The sequence below is a fragment of the Procambarus clarkii genome, chromosome 66, assembly GCF_040958095.1.
Source record: "Procambarus clarkii isolate CNS0578487 chromosome 66, FALCON_Pclarkii_2.0, whole genome shotgun sequence".
NCBI lineage: Eukaryota > Metazoa > Arthropoda > Malacostraca > Decapoda > Cambaridae > Procambarus > Procambarus clarkii.
The window spans coordinates 26,028,518-26,055,741 of record NC_091215.1 but is presented as its reverse complement, the minus strand read 5'-3'; the positions used below and the strand labels follow the sequence as shown (position 1 = coordinate 26,055,741).

The 27,224-nt window shown below is 35.8% G+C and overlaps 2 protein-coding genes across 2 annotated transcripts; one reads left to right on the top strand and one right to left on the bottom strand.

The window, feature by feature from the left end:
• Window positions 1-1,093: 1,093 nt before the first annotated feature.
• On the bottom strand, window positions 1,094-16,412 carry LOC123769162 (protein CIP2A homolog). The gene is made up of 18 exons (XM_045760155.2): window positions 16,183-16,412; window positions 15,483-15,605; window positions 14,559-14,737; window positions 14,120-14,234; window positions 13,269-13,439; window positions 12,205-12,318; window positions 11,663-11,799; window positions 11,261-11,416; window positions 10,698-10,827; window positions 10,275-10,522; window positions 9,532-9,697; window positions 8,951-9,066; window positions 8,507-8,696; window positions 7,834-7,986; window positions 7,019-7,153; window positions 6,619-6,796; window positions 2,632-2,750; window positions 1,094-1,712 (listed from the first exon to the last, which is right to left on the bottom strand). Exons 2-18 carry the CDS (start codon window positions 15,585-15,587, stop codon window positions 1,563-1,565), a joined length of 2,562 nt encoding a protein of 853 aa, XP_045616111.1. The 5' UTR covers window positions 15,588-15,605; window positions 16,183-16,412; the 3' UTR covers window positions 1,094-1,562.
• A 991-nt stretch (window positions 16,413-17,403) lies between these two features.
• Window positions 17,404-26,500, top strand: LOC123769164 (acid sphingomyelinase-like phosphodiesterase 3b). The gene is made up of 7 exons (XM_045760159.2): window positions 17,404-17,675; window positions 19,038-19,248; window positions 21,356-21,503; window positions 22,113-22,253; window positions 22,696-22,821; window positions 23,648-23,828; window positions 25,579-26,500. The coding sequence occupies exons 1-7, from the start codon at window positions 17,510-17,512 to the stop codon at window positions 26,358-26,360; spliced, it is 1,755 nt and encodes a 584-aa protein (XP_045616115.1). The 5' UTR covers window positions 17,404-17,509; the 3' UTR covers window positions 26,361-26,500.
• The last annotated feature ends 724 nt before the right edge of the window (window positions 26,501-27,224 follow it).

Sequence of the window (27,224 nt, the reverse complement as noted above, 5' to 3'; positions counted from 1 at the left end):
ATCCAGCTTCCACAGACGTTCCTTGTTTGACCTCTCATTTTAACCACTATATTCTTGTCTATTCCCCCTCAGAATACTGTAGATACCTCTGTACTCTCAACTTTCCTTTTGTGCTTCATAAGGTGCATATGTTAGTGCTACATAAGTGTTGATCTCTGTTAGCTACACAATTGTGATGAATTGTGTATTACACATACATTACTGATATAAAGGCATCCTCCATGGCCTGACATATCCAATTAGTGATGGGCAGTCACAAGGTCAACCCCCTTACAGTTGGTAGATTCAGCAACTTGCATGGATAGGCAGCACACTGTGCTCTAGGACATTAGTTGTACTTCTATTTTGCCAGAAATAAAATTTATAAACCTCACTAAACCAATTAAGCTCTTCAGGAATGAGTCCTTAATCTGCCTTTGCCACGTCATAAGGGGAATAATGGATGACCACGAAGAACATAGCCGAGATGTTCTAAACATGCACGAGTTATCAACCTAGAAAAACCACTTGCTGTGCATGAGTAAGGCAAATGGATGTACTCAAGCATTAAACATTGTTGGTGTGTGTGGACATACCCATATAAGGAGTCACAAAAATGCAGTACAACAATATCATTTTTTGTATTTCGGTGTTTATGAAGACAATGATATAGAAATACTGTATAGAGTAATTGAAAATAAAGTTGTCTTTTCCCCTGAAGTGACAAGATGACTGAAACGATGTAGAAATAAACTTAAAAATCCCTCATTAGCTCAGGACATTATTAATTCTGTTACTTTATAAAAATTGTCAGAAGAAAAATGTTTACCACGGGAAGGTCTTCAAACCCAACAAAATAGAGAAAAATACTTACCAAGGTACACAAGGCATTTTTATTTCAGACTGGTCATAGTTGACTGATTTCAACATAAATAACCAGAATTTAAGTTGAAGATTACAATACTGTATTGTCATTAACATTGGAATGACTGAGGCCAAATTTCACAATTTTAGTGTAAAAAATATTTCCAAGTTTCTAAAGCCATTAAAAATAATAAAATTACAACTATTTTGTATTTGTTCTCTATGGTGGTTTTCTTTTAAAATATTAGTATTTTTTTAATTAGTTTATTTATATATACAAACGTTCTTACATTCTTGTAAAGCACTAGCATGCATAGCATATCAGGCAAGTCCCCAATCATAATTTTTTCCCCAGAATACGACCTGCCAAATCGTTAAACAACCAGGTACCCAATTCATTGCTGGCAGAACAGAGGCTACAGTTAAGGAGTGGATCCCAGTTTATCCTCCTTTGCTTTTACGCACCAGGCCAAAGTGCTCACCAAGTGCCGAGCGAGTGCTTTATTACTACGCCACAGGGACTACAATGAGTATAGTATTAGCAACATTCATTACAACTACACATATATATATATATATACATGAATGCACTTAAAACCATATAAGATTTGCTTGCTTTAACCAAAATATTCAATTCAAACATCAATACCGTTGTATACGAATGTTCTTAAAACATGACAATTTGAACTAAGCCCTCGCACAAATTACAAAACATAATATTACATTCCCAATTTGCCAGAAGATATATTATGAATCATATCTTGGATGCGCTTCAGTTCATTAAATTTCCTAGTCATCTCTTCCAGTTCTGTCTCCTTTGCTGACATGGCTTCTTCATGACTGCGTATCAGTAATTCCAATTCAGAGTTCTGGTAGGTAATAAAGAAAATGCATAGCTATTTAATTAAAGCAACGATAATTCTAAATATTGTTTATAACAGTATACAGCACATATTTCATATGCATGCTAGCAGTACATGTAAAAGTGAAGTGCCAATATTATTTACGTTTTCCATGATAGATTACTATATATATATGAACAATCAATATTTTTGTCTCTGAATTTTATCTATCAAATGAGGTGTGTCTCAATTTACTTCCACACTGACAGTCCACATGCATTTGCTCATTTCATGCTAAATTCTGAACACACACACACACACCTGAGAGTTGCACTCTCCAGAATCTAAAAATTTATTTGAAAAACTCCAAATTAAAATGTTGGTTGTAATTCAACTATGCTAAACAATCATTTGAAACAACCTGCTTCAATCATTACTAATGGAAATGGGGGGGGGGGGGGGGAGCCACTTTCATCACTGTTCTTGTCTCTTTCATTATGCTCTTTAGAAAGAAACGGCTTTTATCATTTGGTTTGGTTTCCTTTTTACATTACACCATCTCCTTTTTCTCTTACCCCTCCCCCATTTACTGATGCCAATTTAGACTAATTGCTGCTAATTTTAGTGGAGCATTACCATTTTCTTTGTTAATAGTCCAAGATGGTTTTAAGAATTACTGTTGTGGATTAGTATAGTAACAGATTTTTACCATGTAGCTGGCCAACCAAAACAATAGCTGCTGGTGACAAACTGAATTTAATTATTTACACTCATAAATAGTAAACTTTCAACACTTACATGATACTTGTTTAACGGTAACTAGTCACTATCTCAACCAGACCTTTAGTTGGTCAACATATTACTCATAACACTATATAGGCTGTTTTTACAAATATCTTGTCTACAAATTCTACTAAACTATACATAAAACTAAGTATTATTTTACCTCTTTCTTTAGCTGCACTGTCACCTTCTCCACTCGCTGGTTCTCCTTCTGCAGGTCATCATAATCTCTTCTCCCCTTTTTAAGCTCTTCTTCTAGCTTTAGATTCTGTTCTTGCATCTCTGCAATAGGTACACATGTAAATAACTGTACAGATATTAAGAGTTAAAAGCAGACCTTGGTGAATGAGAGGAGTGAGGCAACAGCATGTCTAAGATGCCTACAAGGCAAATTATTGCTAAAATTACTGTCACAGCTATAGATATGCAACTAACTTGCGTAGTACAAAAGTAAACAGAAGGGTTTTAAATGTCAGCCACTTCAGGCAGGTATTTCCAGCCCCAAGCCAGGAATCTTCAATACAAATACTATACATACTGTACGTATATTAAACTACAACATATAACAAGAAGAGTACGAGTGCTTACCTATCAATATCTACAGCATATAATGTCATGCCCTCTCTGCATCACCACCTAGCTCTTTGCATCTAGTGTTAACAAATCTCCTAACATTCATATTAATGTCATGTTTGCTCTTACAATTGTGGATTGAGGCATCTTTAAAAAACCTATTCTTTAGTGCATTCATTTTAAGTACTGTACCCCTCAATATATTAAAAGTACAATACTGTACTTAAATAAATTTTTTGAAACTTGACTGCTTTTCCAACATCCACTGGTGTTCCGTTTGCTATATTTTCTCAGGTTAAACAAGCTGTCCATGTCCACCTTTGTTCTCCTCAGTATGTTGTGCGTGCTTCTTTAACCTCTTAATTACTCCTTATTAAAAATGTTAAGTCTGCCTCATATACAGGCATACCTCAGTTTAAGAGTTTAATTGGTTCCTGGAGACGCCTCGTATTCCGAAAACTCGCATTCCGAAGCTAATTTCCCCATAAGAAATAAAGGGAAATGAATTAATCCGTTCCTGACTACCCCAAAAACCCCACATCAAACTAAATTTTTATACCTAATTCATCTAAATAAACCTACAAAACTATGTTCAAGTTATTACTTACCTTGCTGTTGAATGCTGTAGGCGTATGGAAGATGGTGAGGAGGTGGGAGGAAGAGAGGAGTTACTGTTTGGAAGGGGAGTCCCCTTCCATTATCACATCAGGCAGTGAGGACTTCACTGGTATGCACACTCTGCCACATTTTGCCTGCATACCACTAGGACTTGCTTGTTTTACTAAGAATTGGTCTAATGACACTTGTTTTTCCCTACATTTTAACACTTGTCTGTAGTAAGACATCACATTATCATTTAAAAGGTCAATGCAACGGCCTGCTGCAGCTTTATCTGGGTGAGTTTTTTCAACAAAACTTTGTAGTTCTTCCCATACTTCACACATTTTCTTAATCAAGAAGGGACATCCTCTACTGCCTCTACTCACAGCTATTTTCTTAGGTTGAACCTTATCAATGGCTTTCTTGAGACCCATGGCAAGATATATAATGACAACTTTTATGCTCAAATGGCCAAAAAACCGATAAAAAACTGTAAATCCTTGTGAAGAATTCAGGTGGGATAGTCACTGGACACGAGACACTGGTAAACTGAGGCGCAATTGCCATGCCACCACGCGCCAGTCGGCCTGTACACGTATCAACAAACTCGCGTCCCGAGGTAACCCTCGCCTTCCGAGACATATTTTTGGAGTAAATCCTGCTCGTCTTCCGAAAAACTCGCATACAGGGACACTCGCATTCCGAGGTACCACTGTATCTGGAAAGTAATAAAATTGCTTTCCCCTTGAGTAGCTGTTGGTGCAGCTGGTGGGTCCATAGCTCGTGCTACTGGAACTTATTGTTCTGAGTAGCTTAATCTAAAACAACAACAACAGCTGATGGGGGAGGTGTTAAGAACTGTAGAGGTTATGTTACTGGTTGTTGTGGTGGTAGTCATGACTGGTTGAGGTCAAGGAAGTGGCGATTGAAGGTGTGGAATGTGGATATGGTGGTTGCACTGTGCTGTGGTGGTCATTTTCAAGTTTTCTACCATCACAACCTGGCCCAAAGCCGAGCTCTCCTAGCATGGTAAGCTATTTTAGTCAACAGCCCACACTCGCACATACTGTAACCCCGCGATTATCCGGGATTCAAACATCCGGAAAACGCCCTTATACGGCCAAAATCGTGATCGGATAAAGTTATCACAACATCCGGCCAAAATGGCCACAGGAACCGGATAAAAGCTGGTTTGGCCGGATGAATATTCGGCCATACCGTAATAAACCCGTCTGTGGCTCTAGACGCATGGTGGAGGAGGGGGTGGGGTGGGTGGGTGGCGTTGGGAGGGTGGGAGGGGTGCGTCGGAAGGGACCACCTGGGTACAGGAATTACCATTAATTTTAGAACACTTAATCATAGCCAAAAACAAATGAAATAAGTACTAGTAATTATGTAATAACAAATAAATAAGTTTCCTAAAAGTAATGTGCACAGGCTGAAGTTTCCTTCAAAAATATTGTGTTTTTTTCCTCCTGACGGCCTACGTAACGAGCTATAGCTGCCCCACCCCAAGTGGACCCGTCCAACACTGGTCAACCCATGTGCGTCCATCCCTCGTGTTATACACAGTGCTGCGCCATTAGTGAAATATTTTTTTAAATAACTTTTTTATTTTCATAGTAACTTTGAACATTTTTGGCCAAGACTATGTCTGGTAGCAGCATCAATCGTTCTGGAGGTGTTAAGAGGAAGAATGTTGTCCTAGCAATTAAAGACAAGTTATGTGTTGTTCAACCAGTGAGGCGCCACAGGCAAGCCAAGCGCCTTCAACAAGTGAGGCGCAAGCAAGCAAGCGCCTTCAACAAGTGAGGCGTCACAAGCAAGCCAAATGCCTTCAACAAGTGAGGCTTCACAGGCAAGCCAAGCGCCTTCAACAAGTGAGGCGCAAGCAAGCGCCTTTAGCAAGTGAGGCATCACAGGTAAGCCAAGCGCTTCAACAAGTGAGGACATGCAAGCGCTTCAACAAGTGAGGCGCATACAAGCGAGGCCTCACAGGCAACCCAAATGCCTTCAACCAGTGAGGCTTCAGCAGCTGGCAGTCAAAACTAACTTTGCTTAATGAACTGTACAGTAATTTTAAGTGTTAATTTTAGTGTTGTGTTAGTATAGGTTACGTAAATTGTTAAGAATTCTTAACTTCAAGATGTGTGGCATCAATCAAGCAGACGAACACCAACAAGGTAAGTTGAGGTTTCTAGTTAAATATTTAATAATTATATGTGGCAAGGCAATTCAAATTATGTTGTTTGTAGTATAAAAGTAGTTGGAAATTGTCACTTTTGGACTCGTAGGTGAAAAGGTACCATTATCCGAAAAATGTGATAATCCGGCTGGGGGTCCTTCCCATATAGTCCGGATGATCGAGTGGAGACAGTACTATATTAATCTCGCTACTTCAGCACAATTTAAATTCTTCTTGAAGGATTTTTTCTATTTTGTTATCTTCCATTATTTATAGGGCCTTATATGAACATTAATTCAGTGTGTTTTAATTTACATATATAGTATATTTAATAGTACAGTACATAATAGTATGCTAAACACTAACAAAATTATAAATAAGTTAAAATTCTCACTGTGAAATTCCCTCGTCTGTAATCAGTAACTTTAAAATTAAGGTTTAATTCATTGAATTTTTTAACCCAAGTTACCTAAAATCCTAAAAGTATAAAATAATGAAATTACAAGAGCATGATGTATCTGAAAACAAAATTGAGGCCATACGAGCTCTTCATGTTCAGTCTGTAGTGTATGTGGCCAGGAGTCTAAAGATGCACATTCAAACCCACCCCCCCAACCTATACAGCCTCAATATTTTCAAAACAAAAGTATAACATTTTATAGAGTACTGTGTTGGCTACTGGAAATGACTTCAACATAAAGTAGAAATAGATGTGTAAATTGGAAAATGGTTACTTTTAAAGTGGTCAATTGGGCTTCAAATTTATGACAATTATCACTATCAGAAACTTACTCTGATGTTTTTCCTGCTCTTCCCTGATTTGCTTGTTCAGATTTTTATTCTCATTGTGAGCATCGCCCAACTGTCGCTGGAGCCGACGAATGTTCTCCTCCCGATTGTCAAGATGATCTCTCAGTGCCGAGGCTTCCCTCTGTAAGTCTAGTGCTTGTCTTTCCATTTCTGTTTTCTCCTAGAATATATTAAGAAAAATTACCTTTCAGCTGCCCAATACAAATTACTGAAATGTCTATCAAATTAGACTCCATCAATTACTATTAAGAATAATGATGAAGGTTCCAAAGCTTTAAATTAGTCGAACATTTACTTGACAAGGCACTCGAAGGTATGTATTTTCCTTGTGTATAAATAATCTAAAGGATTCACCAAGTAAGATTGTACAGCTAAAACTCACCTTACGGAAATTATCTCTAAGCTGTCTAGCAGAGTTTTGTATCTGTGAAATGCTTGACTGCACATCAGTTTTTTCTCTTTGAGCTACTTGCAAACGCTCCTCCCATGAGCACAGCAGGCTCCTCAGATGGTCATTCTGGGTGAAATAATAATGTTCATGGTAATTAAAAGTGTAAATATATTAATGGTGCACAATTTATGTCTTAACAGTCTTAACTGTCTACCACCTTTTGCATGCATAATTAAACTAACTTAATATTACAAATATTGTTAATTTGTGTTGTGCAATCACCTTTTACTTCAGTTATTTTGAGAGCATTCAATATTCTTATGTCAAACTCTTCAAAGTTATTTTAAAATAAAAGTTATCCTTACCCCTTAATTACTTTTCTCTACCAACCCCACAATCATTACCACCTTTATTAAAGATTCCCTTTTCCATCTCTCACTATTAGAAGGTAACGATCACCTGATTAAAATGATTGTAAAGGACATTAATGCCTGCATAACCTTACAATGCACTGAATTCAACAACATAAACATTTAAATAATCCCAATAATTTTTGTCTCCCTCTGTATATTCATACAAAGGAGCTTCTATCCATTTCTGTGACACAGGTTTTCTAAAATCAATTGCATATTAAATATACTATATATAACTAAACATCTTTGTACTTCAAGTTTATATACCCTATTTCTCTGCAGGCAGACCAGAAGTAATGCCATATTAAAAATCCTACACCACAGGATCTTCTGTAATATAAATCACAAAGATAAAACAATATAGTTAACATATTAAACAAGGTGTGCACTCACCTGTACTCGTGTTTGCAATAAGGAGTAATGAGTGTGACGGTTTTGTACATCTGCTGCAGTTAATGCATTTTGCAATGATGTCTCCACATGGGCCATGGCTGCCATTTTGTATTCATACATTTCCATTATGTCTGTCAAGGCACAGTCCTTCAGCTGAAAAAAAAAGGGAATTTTGCTTTAGAACTGATTATTACTAATGATATGACCTCTTTCACATTAAATATAAAAACTTGCCTATTTCTGCAACGGGCCACCTGTACTTTGCAGATGCTGCAAATCTATCACGAACATGTGTGATGTACACCAAATCATGCCTCGTTATTTGGGTTTAATATACACGTTACAGAATTACAGTACCTTTCAACTCACAAATCAATTCTGCCAGCCATATAAATGTTTCTTAAAACAATAACTATGACATGAACGAGTAAACATTTAACTCCCAATTAAATACTGACTATATATTTTAACTCCTTAGTTAAGTATCAACACTTCAGTTCATTTTTGTTTTCCCAATTTTGCAGCATCATCTCTTAGGTTAGCCCAAAAATGCCAAGCTTATACCAGACTCAAAATTTTCTACTTTACCCTCTTTTCCCTCTACCTGAGACCAGGTTTTGCTGATAATTATATTATCAAATTACTTTGACGTGTATATGCTCCAAAGCCTTACCTCCATTTTATCAACAGTACCCCTAAGTCGTGATATCATCTTTTCCACATTTTCTTCACAGCCTGGAGAGAAAAGCTGTGGATGGCACCAAGACCCGAAGAGTCTTGTCTTGGAATCAGATTGATCAAAGTTCAATGAAGGGTTAGAGGAGGCATTAGCTTCTTCTAATGCCTTTATTAGTGCACCCACACTGAAAGATCATTAAAAGAAGTTACAGTATAAAGTACTTCAGATTAATCGATAACATCTTTACATAAATAGTTTCTCATGCACAGTGCAAAAGTTTTAGAGAATCTTCATGAAACATTTCAATTAATTCAGTTCCACATAATTTTACATTTGGTAGCATTATATATAACTTGTTTTAATAAGACATTTTAGATTTAAATTAATTTTAATTTTGGCATTAAGCAAGATTTGATTTTACAAAAGCTGTGCGTATACCTTTCAATTGGCACTGTTCCCTCAGATATAATGGTGACAGCTTTGGCCACAAGCTCTGGGGTGTTAGATCGTTGACATCGAACCAAATGGGTCATCAGAAGTGGATTATTAAGCATCTATTAAGTAAAAATAATAAACACATTAAAGAAAACATATACAAGTTAATATAATCACAAAAATTTATATGAATTTCATTTCTGCTCACTTTGCCCCATGTTTTTTATAAACATTTTGGCTGTGAATGGTCAAATGGTTCTGGCTAAAATCAAGTGTAAGATACTGTATAAACAAACCTATTTGTGGTACTAATACTGAACATAACTGCAACAATGATTCAACTCAACAGCATCTCATAGCTGATGATGAAAGCCATTTTAAAATACTCACATATATGTTGTACTGGTTGTACAAGCGAGGCAATCAAATATACATACATATACTATCATTACCTCTTCTCCCACTTTCATTGGATGAGCAGGAATCAGAAATGTTGCACCAGCTAATTAATGCTATCAGTAACTCAATAATAGATAATGAATAACTACAAAACTTGCACAATTAAAAAAAACTTCAGAATTTACCTGGCTATATTCTAACATAAATTCTGCATTCTGTGAACCGAGAAGTTTGACCACTGTGAGAATAAGAACCACTGCTTGTGACACAGTCTCCACAAAGGTGCTATTCAGGTCATTTCCCGAGAGGATCGAGATATCCTGGCTGCTTTTGTAACTGGACCCACCATATCTTCAAGAGAACAAGCAGGTTCAATAAACAATCACTTTCCTTTCGGGACACTTAAATCTACATTAACCTTAATTTATGTAAACAGTATAATAAATGTTGCAGTTCATCTTTTTACTAAATATGTATTACTGAATATTTATTTCTGAAATCATTACTTTGTATTTCAAGGATCTCACTTGTCATAATACTATTTTGAGTACACACTATGCCCAACACTTTTAGTCTGGAAAATAATGGTTAGAAATTGAGAAAAAGCATTCAAACCATGGCTTTAGTAAATGCAAACTACAGTGTTATAATTTCATGAAAGTTATATTCTGCCTTTAGGTGCATCTCAAAAATAAAGGAAACTCATATTATTTCTGCATTCTATCTTTTGTACCCACATTCTTATTAATTATACAATACAGTTAAGGAAAATGTTTCTATTGGAATAATCTATCCAATTTATTTTTTAAGTATTATGAGGCAAAAAAACAGCCGAGGCTCACCCACACCAACTTAAATTTACTGTGGGCTTCTTAATGTACTCCAAGAAAACTGAATAAAAAATAATTAACCAAGCTTATAAACTCACCTACTGGCATTTGGCTCAAAATCAGAGAAGGACTGCAGTGAAGTACTTCCCGAAGATAAACAAGGGATATCAGTACTCATAATTTTCCTCAAGAGAGACGAGAATACTGATGGCTGAAGTTCAATTGCTAGTTTCAGCCGATAAGCTGTATCACGAATGCAGAGTCCTTCTAACATTGATAATGTAGCATTGATATGGTGAAGTCGATTATGGTTAATATTGAAGTCCTCGTCAAATTTCAGCGACTCCTGCAACAATTTTTGGTTGGCGATGGAATTAATGTTCAGAACAGTAGTATTTATAATTTGCAAATCAATTTACAACAGTAATTTACTGTACAGTATATATTTTATGAAGTGCACTAACAAAGGATGACCAACATAGAATATATGTATAAATAAAAATAAAAATAAAAGTACTTACTGCAACTACACCTATGAAGTTGTCCAGATTATCTATGCTGACTGACGAGTCACCCACCACAGTTATGAGTGACTGTACAACTTTCACAGCTGCTATACCACTCCGCTCTGAATGCATCCACAACATTGCCCTAATACAAAATATTTATCTTAATACAAATGCAAAATACATAACAGCAGATTTAGAATATAGTGCCAATGTGGCATATAAGAACAGTGAAACTAATCATATACAGTATCATTAACTGTAGTAAATACTAGTAGTTAAGCCTGGCCTCAGACCGGGCTCGGGAGTAGGACTCGCAGAACCCTCTCCAGGCATGTTCCAGCTAACTTTTATATTTATGATCATATATTTTAGATACTAATCCCAGTTCAAAAACATTAACGAGCAAATAAAGGATAACTGGGAGCATCATATAATAAGCTTTTTTAATTCATTAATAGTTTATATTTAACACCTTATATATTGTAATATTCTAGAAACATAGTTAACTGCATGCATAAATATAGGTTACTATGCCAAATTGTTGACAACAATTGGAACTCCATTGTAGAACTTGCTTGCAAAATATATCCTTATAGAGAGGTCGTAGCTCAGACTGGTCCAGTTCAATAATGTAGTAGAGGAGATCAAGCAGTGCTTCAACAAGAGACTCGGGGCTGTTCTCAACCATGCCACTGATCAGTGGTTGTAAATATGATGTGTAGCTTTTGTACCTGAAATATATCTTGATGTCTAAATTCGTCATTTTATTTTGTTAATACAACTGCTAATAAATTGTCAAGTTACATCATGGATACAGCTTAAAGCATGCTTATAAACCAGAGAATTGTATTTTCAATGTTTAGATTTAAAGTATTTGTAAGTACAAACATTAAAAAAAATGTTTATAAACAAACTTCCTAAAATTAATCATTTATCAAGGAAAACTGAAGATCATTAAAAACACTAGGGAACCTCACTCTCTTAGGCGGTCTTCTACACTTAGACACGACACAAGTTCCCCAAATACATCTGCAGCCAATCGAAGCCAAGAAACATTATTTTCCATAAATCCTTCAGTTGCTGCAGTGAAGACCAAGTCCAAGATGTGCTCGGTCTGCAAGGTAATGAGAAACAAAACATCTTTAGAGTTCTGTGACCGAGATAAGAGAAAACAAATAGAATAAAGATGTTGTGAAATGAAGTGAATATCAAATGTAAATCAAAGCACAGAGATGATATGTTGGTACAGTATGTGGAATACCTGTACATTTTATATATTTTTAAATATACAATATTAGTTTACTTAGAATTCTCAAAATGTGCTTAACACTTAATAAGAATGCTTATTTTTATTCTTTAAATTATGTAGTATAATTTATTTTATTTTCTAAATTACTTAGTATGATTATATAATATAGAAAACTATGCTCCATTAATACTTTGCCTGATTGTAGCTCATGATGGATAATTGTGACATGCTCTTCTACAATTATTACAAATGATCAGCTGAAGGACTTACAAGGTTGAAGTCACCATCAGTTTCTTTCAAGTCCAGGTAGAACATTAGCTCAGAAGCCAGAAGTTTTATGTTGATCGTCGCTGTTTTCATGTCAGTCAGCTTCTGTACCAGGGCCTTTAATCATATTTAAAAACATTTTACTTATGTGGTAGTGATTTTATATAATACACAAATACTGTACCAAATAAGCACTAATCTGATTCCCTGTATATCATATAGAAATAATACTTTATCTTATTATAATATTAATTTAATAGAGCCCCCACATGTTGAGTATGGATAAAAAAAAAACACAGCATCCTCCAATTCAAGATGAAAATCTTTAAGACTGTCAACATGCAACCCATCCTTCTAGAAGATGGTACTTACAGCAACTATTTGGTCAAATGCACAAAAATGGACTGTTGCAGCCAACACTACATGTTTTGTACAAATAACTTTGTGGGGGGGATGGGTACATACAAAAACTTAAGCATACCTAGGCCTAGTATAGCATGTACTGGTACATAACAATATTAATTCATTGTGTCAGGAAAAATAGGCAGCCAGAGTGTATATATACATACATACATTAGGCTTATATCCAGGTTCCCCCCTCCCCAAGGTCGAATCACCGACCCCCCAGGATGCAACCCCCACAACACGCTGACTAACTCCTGGGCACCGCTTCTATAGCTTCTCTATTCATAACACAAAGAACTGCTTTCTCTCTCCTACATAATACCTTTACTTTTGTCCACATTAACTTGTAAAGCCAACAAACAATGTGGTGAAGTGGATGACATGTGGATCAATGTCGGTTGAGGTACATTTATGTCTGGCCAGTAACTAATTGGGTGACGACACCCAATTAGTGAATTGGATGTCGTCGCCACCCACGTCCGACTCATGCGAGTCACCACCCACGTGGCGACTCGCATGATCTTTCCCTCAACTAAGAACAACTTGATAAACCTGACACACCACCTGTTCCTGACAATGGTATATAATGTTCATCTACTTTACATAAATCTCTCATTCTCTGGTTAAAAACTGCATCAAAGTAAATAAATTCATTAAATTACCTTGTTGTTACCCAGACTGCGAAGACAGGAAAGAACTGGCGAGTTAGACCTGCACAGGTTGGCAAGTGTTGTAAGAGCCGGCACTAGGAGTTCATCACCACTGTCTCCTTCAGTGATGTGGTTTACCAGGTATGGTACTAGCTTAAGCATCCATGCTTCTGTACGTAATATCTGAAGAAAATCAGTCAAATATTCTATAATAAATAAGAAAAAGTCTTTCTCATATATACATCAACAAAATCATGATCATTCAATTGAATATATTATTCTTATTGTTCATACTAATTTCTGGTAAATTTTTTTCCACTAAATAATGCTTTGAGTCAATATGAAAAGCTCCTCTGAGTATAATCCTTTGATTGATCTCTAGAGAACATATATAATTATCAATGGAAGGCATCAAGCCAAGAAGACTAATTAGTATGGTTCCTAAGGAAAGGATCTGCCTTGTCATATTACCAGGATCTTGCAATGTCAGGCAGGATGATGCATACACTAACTCTTTGATAGTGAACTATGAGGGAAGTCAGATTATATATAAGTACATACCTGTACTGTACATGTATTTACGCCATAGCTGTGTGTGTTTCCTTTTATCATAATCCTTACACCAAAGTATCATTGCAAACATTTACATATCAGACAATTTTGTGCAATATGTGCAATTTTTTTCTATGCTAAACACCAAGTGATGAAAATATGTAGCAAAGAATCCATCAGTGTGCAGATGTAATATTACATGCAAAGATTTGGTGCTCGTGACATTTTCATACTGCTCTGTGTATTTTTTGTGAAAAGAATAATTAATACTCGGTGAAGGAAAAATGAGAGGTGGCTAACACAATACGAACCTTTATTTTATATGAAATTTCTTCAATGAGGCTCAATGTCTTGAGTGACTTGTCCTTGGTAAGTTTTGCGTCGACTAAGAAGTCACTCAATATGGGGACAATCTTAATATCATCTCTATTGAAGAAAAAATACCATATTAAATAAGCATTCATAATTAGTAAAACATTAGATATTCAAGATTATTTTTACTGCCAATCAAAATACTGTACCAGAGGATTTTTTTTTTACAATTACTTTCTAGTTCTGACTTTTGATTAAGTCAGAAACTTGTTATTTGAATAAATTTAAACACTCAAACTGTATTTTTGAATGATTTAATAAATCCAATGAAATGAGAGATGAATTTCCACTCCTGTCTTCATGAGACTGATGATAATCATAAAAATCCTATACAAATTCTATACACGGGTTAAGAGAACATCTCTGCATCATTCTCACCTGAGAGCTTCTCGGATTGACCGAGAACGGGAAATATGAGCAAGAAGGATGATGACTTTCCATACCACTGGCGATTTGGCATCTGACGAGTTGAGAAACTGTTCTAGGCACACATAAAATTCTAGCGTCTCCACACATGTCGGCTCAAATATGCTCAAGTCAGTCACCACGGACAAGATCTGCAAGTTCATACTAGGTAACAATTTAAATGCTTGGAAAAAGAAAGGTGAACAAAAGGAAATTGCAACTGTATGGTATATATCAGCATGAAGACGCTAGGAACAAGTTAAAATTTGAATGATGGTGAGGACTCAAGTTTTCAAATCCCTTCTTCTAACTACAGGTATTGTACATCTGCTGGCTTGTATACATTATATAATTAGCTTTTAATCCCTGACAGGCAAGTGCCTCCACACCCTATGAATAGCAAAAATAACTTGCTTTACAGCACATTAACTTGCAGGGTACCAACTCAAAGTTCTATAATAAATCAAAACCTGAAGTAACAAAGTGATGAACTATCCAAATCAACCGTATTATAAAATAAAATTATAAAAATAATGTCAAACCCATTATTACATTATTAAAAGCAAATGTAAATTGTAAAAAACTAGCAAAAATCTTTATTTGAAGCTTGCTTGTAGCAATTATGCACTAATTTATAGGCTTTTGTAGATTAGCAGTTTTATATTTCATTGTTTTGAAGCCACTTAATTATTTAAAACTGAGGACAAATGTGCAAATAATTATTTATACCACTTTTTTTTACCACAAATTACTGTAGTTTGAATGAGCATTGAAAATTTACTGTTAGACACCATTTTTTTATTTTTTTCTAAAACAATTATTTTTATTTGAATGGTAGAAAATTGGGAAAGGAAGGCATACTGTATATTTACAGGTACAGTAATCTAACTGCCTTACCTGAAGATGGCGCTGAAGCTGAATCAAGTTTTTGTCAGTTCTACTTCGGCGGTAGTTATAGGCAATGCTGATGAAGTTCTTAATTTGTGCATTGGTGCTCCCCATACTGCTCTAGTACTGACACTGTCAACGATGAGAATGTATTAAATCTATTAATTACTTCATATTTATTATTCTTACTCCATTTTCCTACTTATTAGTATTGTTTCAAATGTTCACATTAACGGGCAGTGGCAAAACACTGGATTAGATGTGTATCTATAAATTGAGTTTTACCATCTAAATGCTACCTAACCCAGTTGAACAAGAATTTTTAATAAAATGTTTTATAATGGTATTATGTACAGTACTAATAAAATTCAATTACACCTTCTCAATCCTAACCTAATAATGTTGATTCTGAGGTCGTATGTAACATACATCTCCTCTCTACATCTCCTATCAGTCAATCTTCTCAGGGCCTCAACGATCTAAACACACATTTTACTTCATTTACAGTGTTTCCAATATATCGTGTAGGGGTTCATGGCAAATCGACCCACTTGTAACTCACTCCTAGTCCAGATTAACCAATATAACCATTCTGCCACTCACCCACAAGGTGAGTAAGAGGTCCATAAGAAACTAAATAAACTAAATTATCCCCGTTGTGTTAGGGATCTTGGGGTCACGGTAATGTTAGTTTGACCAAAGTTCTTACAGGGAAAAATAAGTGACTTCCTTTTGCCTCGTGCGTTGCTTTCCAGTAGTAAGGTATTCAGCACATAGTCGTGACCAAGGTGGTATAGGTTGTCGTTGTCTGTGGGTCAGAAGTGGTAATTGAGAGCAAAGTTGGTGAAGCACGGAAGTGCCACTGTGTTTTGAACTGTTGTGGTGAGAGGCGCGGTTTTGCCGCGCATGTGCAGGGGCAGCGTTGCCACATCAAAATTGCTGAAAGTAGCAGGTTTAAACGTAGCGCTTTTGTAATTAAAGTAACATAATATTTTGTTTAGCAGCCGATATACGGTTTTCAGATCAATATATTTTAATACATGGAGTAACACTGCATGATTGTATTAATATTATCACTGCATGTATATTATAAAAAAAGTGCGATAATTGGATTACATGAATATTTGCTGCATGAAGCATAATTTACCTGGTATATGATTCTGCTTGGAAAAGCGGAAACGTTGCTGTATGGATGACAACTGGTTGCGTGTGTAACAAAACGGGGTCATAGTCATAGTAGTCATAGAAACGGCAGCCTTCAATTAACCTTCAAGATATTTTCCCTAAGTTTTCTAAGGCAAAGGTCAAAGTTCCTGAGCCCATTGTTTGTGCCCCTGTAATTTTTTCCACTAATGCTCATGTGATGGGTATAGGTTGCATAATAAATGATCAATTAATTATTAATAATCTTAAATTTTGTGAACACGCAAATTGGATATACAACGATATACTAATAGATTTATTGTTTGGGTCATTGTAATTGTATCGTCCCGTTTGTGGTGTAAAATATACTAATCAATAATTTTTTGTTGGAGGCAACCAGCTGACTCTGTTTACAAACATCGGTTTTGCCCTTGACACGGGCGGCACTATTTATCCTAGGCGAGAACTGGAGATAGGCTTTGAATTGGGGAGTTTAAAAATTATAGATAATGCCAAGTTAAATACCTGCACAATTACTCAACCTTTCACTCATATGCATACTAATTATGAAGCATCACGCATATATATGTGTGTGTGAAAAATAAAAACCAGATGTCATTAGCGACCATGAAATATACAATAATATAACGAGCCGTAAAGCAACATAAAATAATATATTTAGGTGAAAACAGTACAAAAGCAGATTTATTACTATTGTGAGATGCTAATGATGTCGATTCTTGTTAGTGATTTTTTAAGACTTTGGATGATATCGTCATGCATGGATCTCCCGCTGTGGCCCAGGAGAGAGTGCCCCGGGTCGGAGGTATTGTGTACACCAGTCACCAGGCGCTCGTGTTCACCTTCAATTTTAATCAATTTTTTTTTTAACTATGTTGAGAAGCATCATAATTTTAATTATAGTTGGACTGTGGCTGTCAGTGACAGCGTCACTGACACCGCTTAAGGAACTCACTGATGATAATGGTGCCTGGTTAGCAGATGACACTTGGGACTACGGGCCGGATGTTGGACAAGACAAGACCAATGTACATGAAGGCAAGTCAGACTATATATAACACTAGGTGGGCTTGGTCTTATTAAATACTCGTCGGACCTGAACATAGATTTAATTATTTAAGTCTGCGACATCTAGTTCAGTGTTGGGTACTTGTTTTGTTTAAGTAATTTTCCATGCAGTCCTCGTGGTGCAGTGGTAAAACGCTTCCCTGGCGTTTCACGAGCGCTTTAGTCTGGGTTCGTATTCTGGCCGGGGAGGTTTGACTGGGTGCAATCCTTAACTGTAGCCTCTGTTCACCCAGCAGTGAATGGCAGTACCTGGTTGTTAAACGAATTGGTGGGTCATATTCAGGGAAAAATTAGGATTAAGAATCTGCCCGATATGCCATGTGTGCTGGTGGCTTTATATGAATATAAGAATTCTTGCATGTGTAAATAAATGACAAAATAAAAAATATGTATTCCTGTACAGTATTCATCTTTTAAGGGTCTCGGTAGGGTTCGTTCTTTACTCACAATCGAGAATCTCGGGTTCGAAACCCGGGCGGGATGATGGGGGTACCTTTCCTTTCACCTATTTACTGCTCACCTAGCAGTAAATAGGTACCCATTTAATGAAATCACATTAACACGATGTATCAATAAGAAAATCAATCAGTCATGAGTAGGATTCGAACCCACTCACATGATATTTGCAAGCTAGTGCCCTGTTCCACTATGTTCATTGTGTATTTGACGAGAAGTGTTGGAGGAGAACTACTGGACCATTAGCCAGAGTGCGTAGATGCAATTCTTGAAACCTTGATTGGGCTTCAGTTGTAAGCCACTGGAATCCTAGAGGGTTCAGTGGAATCCCAGGTTGCGTTGCTTTTGATCGTGTCATGGCGTGATGGTCTAGGGTGCTAGCTTGGGAGTACCAAGTGAGCGGGTACATGGTTCGTACTGATTTTCTCATTGATAAATCACAATAAAGTAATTCCATTGTGTATCAATCATATTATTACTTCATTGGTATATTTCATAATACAGTACTGTTGAGTTTGTAATAGATCAATGAGAAGTTGCGAAGATGGGTTTAGCTTGCATGTTTCTGCTCCGATCTCTCACACTCAAAAACTCTGGTCACGGCATGGTGGATTATGTGCATGTATCTCATTCAGGTTAAGCGCTGCTGATTCCAGCAAGCAACTGAATGGGTAACAGCACAGACATCCTTATCCATGGTTAGGGGGATCTTAATATGCCTGACAGACTTCCTGTCTTAAACAATGTTATTCCAGTAACATACATTACAATACAAATATAAGAAATATACTTTGAAAGAGGAGCCCTTTAAGGAATCAAAGTAAAATGGTAAATGAATATAAAATTTCAACTTTAATTGTGTGCTTGCTTTGACAGGTACATTCTGGCAGATCACAGACATCCACTGGGATCAACAGTACAGCGAATTTGGGGATGCATCCAAAATGTGCCATGAAAATTATTCTTCTATAGAACACAATGGAATTTATGGCAATTACTTGTGTGATTCTCCTTGGCCACTAGTCAAGAATGCCATAAACACTATGGCTGAAATTAATAATAAGCCAGATTTTATTTTATGGACAGGGTAAGTTTTATTGTGTCATTGCTAAAATTATATTCTGGACTTTTTGTAATGTTCCCATTAAGATATACAATGTAATACTGTACAGTGTGATAAAAATACCAACATTTCTGTCAGAGTGCAAACTTCCTTTCACTTGAACAAATCCACAAGGACCATGTTCCTTTCACTTGTTTTATGGAGAAAAATGGCTTCACCTGAGCCCTATATAAGGCCTACTCATAACCAGCTTGACCACAACCCCCATGCAAGTTGTTGGTTTCCTGCAATCATTTCCCTCATCCCTCCCTATTGCAATTTTGTCTCCACTTCCACTAGGCTGTCATGCATGAAGTCAAGGTTCCCGCCAAACCTCCCCATCGCACACCCTCTTACAAGGAATGGAAATTATGGGTCAGGGACCCCAGTTTCCATGCCCTAATTTCCATTGTATGGACACCCACCTTTTATTTCTTACTATTCTACATCACCATTACATTTGTCTAACTGAAAGACTCCTTAACTTCACATGGCTAATTCATCACTTTCAATATACTGTATATCCTAGGAAATTATTCAAATCACAAAAGTTCAGTGCAAAAGCCAACATAATTCTGTCTGCTACTTAATTGTCACCAACACTGCCATAAATATTTAATTGAAATTTGTTACCATGTTAAAGAGTTACCCTACATAAATGCATTGTAAATTAGTTTACAACAAAAATTGTGCACTGGAAAATTATAGCAAACCTCTCTTACTATTTGCATATTTACTACATTATAATTTAATAAAAAAAATTGAAGTTTATTCCCATCTTGAAGTCATCTTGAAGTTTAATTTGAATCCAGAAATGGTCACTATAAATTCAGTATTATATTATTGTATTATAATTCATTATTATTCAGTATTTTATTTTTTTAATGAATGCTCTATTACTATACAGTACATAGTAATTTTTTTTTTCAAGATTAAAAAAAAAAAACACTGCTGCTCTTATGTTCTTACTCACCTTTACTTTTACTAATTGAAAAAGGTGCAAAGACATGTTACTAAGTGGTTCCCAGAACTGAAGCACGTGAGCTACAAGAAGAGGTTAGAGGCTTTAAATACAGTATGCCAAAACTAGAAGACTGACGAAAAAGAGACAATATGATCACTATGTACAAAATAGTAACGGAAATCGATAAAATGTATAGGGAAGAATTCCTGAGACCTGGAAATTCAATAACAAGTCATAGATTTAAACTATAAACAAAGCTGCCGAAGAAATATAAGAAAATTCACTTTTGGAAACATGAGTGGTAGACGGTTGGAACAACTTAGGTGAGAAGGTGGTGGAGGCCAAAACCATCTGTCAATTCAAAGTGACAGAGTGCTGGGAAGACAGGACACAATGAACGTAGCTCTCATCCTGTAACTACACTTAAATAATTACAAGAGAATAAAGTATAATAATAATAGTACAGTAATGAGAATGCAACTGATTCATAAGTATTCATCAATATAGAGCAGGGCAGGGAGGCTCATGCCGGACCTTTCCCCTTCCCCATCATGCATAGAACATTGCCAAAAAGTTCATTGGCAATTAATCATTGTAATTTTACATTGTCATGATTTTTACTGGTAATTAATTCCCACTGTCAACCAATTGTCATTTATTTACAAGTGTCAATTATTCCATTGTAATTTATTCTTCATTGCCAATTATTTGCTAATAAGTTACCATGTAAAATTTGGATTGGTAAAGTTATTCTATTGTAATTATTGACAATTTCTATTAAGTTATGCACATTACCATAGTTGGTACATTTAATTTCTATTTGTTATTGTACAATTCTAACTAATTTACTTTAAAATTTAATTAATTAATTAATATTCCCATTCCACATCTGAGTTTCACTTGACCCAGAAACAGTAGTACTGTATATAACATACAAGATTTATACTAAAGTTTTCCGTGAAGTCATCATTGGCACACGCACATTCATTACAAATACTGTATATATTTTAATGTAAAAACTATTATGTTAATTAGAAGTCAATAAGATTTGGTTGATTTTGCAGCAGTGTTGAGTGATTAATGTTCTGTATGACTACAGCATTACATGAATTGCTTGTTACATTGCAGGGATAATGTTCCTCACACGAATGATCCAGAACCAAACTTCACAGTAATATTCAACACAATCAGTAATATAACTGGAGAGCTGCGCACTACATTTCAGGATTCTGTTCCAATCCTTCCAGTTCTAGGCAATCATGATGCTTTTCCTAAGGTTGGTTAGCACTTTATTATAAAAATATGGTGTGCAATATATTTCTATATACTGTTGTTTGTCAAAATTTGTTTAAAAATAAATACTGTACAATGCTGTATTAATATTAATAAAATTCTCTACAATGTACATGTAATATTAAAATATCAAAGGCTTACTAATGCTATAGATTACAGTATTTTTAAGTGAATCTGAATATTACTGTAAATTATTTTTTTGCATCATGTTCATGGTTAGTTCAAAATAGGTTAATCTTGGCTAACAGGCTTGACATAGGTTACTGTTGTATTCGCAATTTCTTGTCTCGGTTAAACGTTAGGCTAGATTAGGTTTGATCAAATTTCTATGTTTTCACTCAAAAAAATCATATACTGGATAATGGAATGTTTTATCATTCTATAAGAATAAAATTTTGAAAAATATGATGACCATCATATTATATTTGAAAAATATCATGTTTTTGGAAAATTCAGCATGTTAGGCACTTGATCTTAAGCACAGCCTATATATATATACTTTGTGTGTGTGAATCATATTTGTCATCAAAATGACAGTACTGTATCATGAAATATTCTTGTTTCTTTGTTAAACGATTAAAAATATTCTCAGGACTATTTTCCGGTTGCGGGAGAAGAGTTTTATGGAGAGTACTTAACAAAAGGAGGCTGGTCATCTGTGCTGCCCAAGAGTGCACAACTGGAGTTCAGGCAGGGAGGTTACTATGGATATGAACTTCCCACGGGTGTTACTGTATGTATAATACTGTATCTTATCAAATCAGTTACACACACATTGTTATAGTTGTTGTTATAGATTCAGCTACTCGGAACAAGTTCCAAGTAGCACGGGCTATGGTAAACCCGTAACTTACCTGGCACAGGAGCGGGGCAAGAAGCACGGGCTATGGTTAGCCTGTACACGCACATGTTATGTCTCCATTAATGCATTAGGTATAATGTGTGTGTGAATCTTTTCAGTTATTATAATAGGGATCTTTGTAAAAATATAGGTGCATTATATTACAGTAAATAATAAATATGGATAATATGTACTGGGAAGAATAATATGAAAATATATCATAATTTTTATATGTACAGTATTTTGGAATGGAGTGCTATATTTAAAAAAAATTGTTTTTAATAAAGATTTAGTGGTAGATTTGCTTCACATTGTTATTGTTTCCATGTTGCAGGTGTTAGTGCTGAACACCAACCTATATTATGCCCCTAATGCACTTGGTGTAAACGCAAGTGACCCTTGTGGACAGTTTGCATGGTTAAGGAAAAGACTGCAGCAAGTTCAGGATAACAACTCCATGGTTGGTTTAATTAATATTCCATTTGCTTCAGTTAAGTTTAATTAGATTAAATTTTCAATTGTCTCCAAATTCTAGGTTTCTTCAAAAGTATGTTGGAAAAATCTGTTTTCCGGAGGGGAATGATGTGAACTCTTGGTCGTCAGTTTGTATGTAAAGGAAATTTTAATCATCATTCTATTTTTGTTTTTAGTACTGATGCTTATAATATGAAGAACTTTTTTCATATTCAGTTTCTTTACTTTGACCAAGTAAAACACAAAAGAGGAAGGTAAAGAGAGAAAAGTGTAAGGTGTTTAACATTTTCTATTTTAATATTTAACACAAATTATATTGTAACATAAACAGAGTGAGAGTAGCTGTTGTTTAAGATTCGCTACCTGGAACAAAAAGTTCCAAGCAGCACGGGCTATGGTGAGCCCGTAGTGGACTTTTTTTTAGAGTGAGAGATTGTAGGCTAATGTGATAAGTATATTAAGTACTGTACCAGGAATGGCTAAAATATTTCGAGGTATTTTGGCCATGTTTTCTCTTTCGGTGGTTACCAAATAAAATTAATGCTGCATATAGCATTAATTTTCCTGATTCCACAATGTGTGTGCTTTGCCTGTAATTCAGCACCCCCTTACAGTAATATACTTTTAGTACAATTGAGTCTTCTGAGCGATCACATTCAGTTGCTCCCAAAGACTAGGCTCCACTGTTTCTAGGCTAATTGCTTGACTGTACACTATGAACTGTAGCACAGTTCACACCCCATCCTGTTAAGATGTTTAGACATTTGACTATGAAGCCAAGATGAAGTCGTTATTATGGCTGTTTTTTGCAGGTGATCATTTCTGCCCATGCCCCTCCTGGGTATTTTGAAAGATTTGCTGAAGAACCATTTTTTAATGCCACGTACAATGATGCCTATGTTGATCTCCTGAATGAATTTGGTGGAATAATTATGGCTCAAATTTATGGTCATGAGCATACAGACAGCTTCAGGCTGTTCCAGACTGCTAAAGTTAAGTATAGAATAATGTTGTTGTATTTTTCCCCTATTACATGCATTTATTATCTTCTAGTGTCATGCTTTTTCCCATCAGAAATTTGTTCTGAAAAATTATTTAATTTTTGAGCTAATTTAGTGTATAGGTATTACTTAATAAATTATACAGTCAAATAGACTGAGGGATGGAAAAATTATAACGCATCCTTGAAAATCCATACCTCCATATAATGGATCACTCTAAACAATAGATCAAATCTGTCTACTGTATTTTCCCTCTGAAATTCAGAAGGAAAATCTGTATTCCAGAGAGGGATGATGTGAAATCTGGGTCATTGGGTTGTATGTAATTTTTAATCATTTTTTTTCTTATTTGTGCTAATCTTGCACATTTATATATATATACCTGTACTATACAAAATACTGGTAATGCATTTATAATTAGAAGTGCCTTGTTAAGTATTGTATTGTACTGCAAACTGTACATAAGTCAATGTGACATTTTCTCTCTTGTATCCAGAAAATGGTTTGACCTCTCACACTCAAGTATTTTATGTTATATACTGTATCATTATTTGCAAGTTAAAGCCATGTCATCCAGCAAGAGTAGTATGGGTTTATCAGGCAAGAGTAAAATGAACTTTCTTACCATGATAACATTTGGCATAATTAATATACTATAAATATACACATACATGTGCACACAAAATCATTATATATATATTATTCATGTCTAAACATTTGGACACAAAACCTGTAAATAGCTAGGCCCATGTCCCAGGAACAACTAACACAGCCTGGAAAGAACTTTGCATACAGGCTCAGAAACAACTGAGCACAGCCCAGAAATTGCAAGGCACGCAGACTGGAAACCCTAAGCACACAGCTCAGAAACCATCGGGCACACGTCCCAGAAATCACGGGGCAAACAGTCCCAGAAATCACGGGGCAAACAGTCCCAGAAATCACGGGGCAAACAGTCCCAGAAATCACGGGGCAAACAGTCCCAGAAATCACGGGGCAAACAGTCCCAGAAATCACGGGGCAAACACTCCCAGAAATCACGGGGCAAACACTCCCAGAAATCACGGGGCAAACACTCCCAGAAATCACGGGGCAAACACTCCCAGAAATCACGGGGCAAACAGTCCCAGAAATCACGGGGCAAACACTCCCAGAAATCACGGGGCAAACACTCCCAGAAATCACGGCGCAAACACTCCCAGAAATCACGGGGCAAACAGTCTGGAAAATGTAGTGCAGTCACACCCAGAAACTATAGAGCACAATAATGAAAAATTAAACAGGACTGGTCCTAACTGGGCCGTTTGAACAAGGTGCCACTGTACATGACAATCCAGATTTCACAGACACCAGTAAAAAATCCAAGTGTTAACTAAAAAATTGAAATTTTTGAAGAGTGATTTGACAGCAAAATCATGTCATTATTTAGATGGATCCATTATTCAGAGTTGCCTGTGTGGCAGTAATCATCATGGGTGTCATAATAGCACTGTAGTAGTTATTCCCTCCCCTTCCTACCATCTTCCTTACTACTAATAGTATTTGTATTCTACTACTAGTACTCTGTTAGTACAGGTATGGTACTCTTTAATTTTTTAATTACCGGGGTAGTTAATTTATCTCTGAAAAATTGTGCTTGGTCTACCCATTGAAGGGAGTGAAGTAAATTAATAGGTATACAGGATAAGAGTTTGATTTTAGTTAATGTGTATGGTACATACAATAATGTTTTTATCCAACAGGTGATACACAAAGTGTAGCTTTCATAGCTCCATCAGTGACACCCTGGTATCCGGCTCCCGTCAGAGGTGGAACAGCAGTCAATCCTTCTCTTCGACTCTACTTTTACAATAAGACAGCACTTTTGGATTATGCCCAATACCATCTCAACTTGACCAGAGCAAATGGTCCCTATTCTGATAATGTTTATAGAGACCAAGACATCTTTGTATTAAACAATGTCTCTGTGAAATATACTGGGCTGGAAAGGCCTGTGTGGGAACTTTATTACCAAGCAACAGAAGCTTATGGGTTAAAGAGTCTTGATGTTGTTAATATGAAAAATCTCTATGAACAGCTTCAGTTAGATGATGACTTATTTCAGAAATACTACTTAAGGAATTCTGCTGGATTTAATAATGGGCTGTGTGATGTGACTTGTAAAAAGCATCATGCATGTGCTATAGCAAATATTAAAATCAAAGATTTGAATAAGTGCATGGGATACCACCATTTTCAGGGTTACAGAGGACGATTTAAGCCATCAAAGTTCCACAAGGAATTTCCAATATTTATAAAAGAGGATGGGTTCCCTGTAAACTTTCACAGTACATCTAGTTCTCCTCTAGTCATTGCAATTATTGTTTTAAGCATGAGCTTAACTACAGTCTTAGCTGTTATTTTGGCTGTCATGTTAATTGCAATAACAATTAAGAGGAATAAGATACTAAGAAAAGAAAGAAGCCTGCCAGTAGTAGACCTTACATGGGGCCGACGGCAGCAAAACTACAAGCAGATTCCTTAGGGAAAAAACTAGATATTCAGGAAGTCACTAGATCAAGGTGGTTTCCCAATTTATCAGTTATGTCTGTCCATGAAGCTATTTATTGCTGAAGGACCCATGTAATTTCTTCTGTTCTCATTGGTCTTTCACTAAATAAGCAATCTCATTTGTATCTAATAGTCTGTTGGTGTTTTTTGTCCAGTGTATTCCCTTGTAAAACGGGCCATTCAGGGTTTGAAAATCCTTGACAAAATCAGAAAGTGATTGCATGTCGGAAGTTTAAAAAAAAACCACTCCCAGACCTTTAATCAGTATACTGTACTGTATAACACTGAAATTGTATTAGCAAATACAGTATAGTACACAGCATAGAAATTTAAATTTGGGTGATCAATAGGAGATTGAGAAAAGGTCTTTTATATTGAAAGACTTCTGACAAAAGCAGAGGACATAGCAGCACTGAATTTTGCAGTTTTATAAAATACTGTATCCTTTAGTGCAGTATCAGATCAAGAATTATGTCAAAAATTGCATGCCACACAGATAATGTGCTTATATGTTAATCCTAGAATATAGCTTAATGCTGTCTCACATTTCCACTCTAAAATAATTACTGGTGTAATACAGTATGTGGAACAAACTGCTTCCTTGTGTGTTTCTCGACATATTTGATCTCCAGTGCTTCAAGAAGCATATGTGGAGATATTTTTTATGGGAATGCATCACTCCATTGAATTATACCCAAGCAAATGTATTTCATATATTTAGTAAATCATGTGGGGTATTTTCAAGATACAGTATCATCCAAAAGGTTATGTATGTGCTCTTGATTATAAGAATACAGTTGCCATAACTGTCACCTTGTAACCTGTGATGGGGATATGT

Coding starts and splice junctions, on each gene's coding strand:
- LOC123769162 (XM_045760155.2), bottom strand. CDS start 15,587: ATGGGGAGCACCAATGCACAAATTAAGAACTTCATCAGCATTGCCTAT. Junction 14,738..15,482: donor AGCTTCAGCGCCATCTTCAG/GTAAGGCAGTTA, acceptor ATGAACTTGCAG/ATCTTGTCCGTGGTGACTGA. Junction 6,797..7,018: donor TTAGAGATAATTTCCGTAAG/GTGAGTTTTAGC, acceptor AATATATTCTAG/GAGAAAACAGAAATGGAAAG.
- LOC123769164 (XM_045760159.2), top strand. CDS start 17,510: ATGTTGAGAAGCATCATAATTTTAATTATAGTTGGACTGTGGCTGTCA. Junction 17,676..19,037: donor CAAGACCAATGTACATGAAG/GCAAGTCAGACT, acceptor TTGCTTTGACAG/GTACATTCTGGCAGATCACA. Junction 22,254..22,695: donor AACTTCCCACGGGTGTTACT/GTATGTATAATA, acceptor TCCATGTTGCAG/GTGTTAGTGCTGAACACCAA.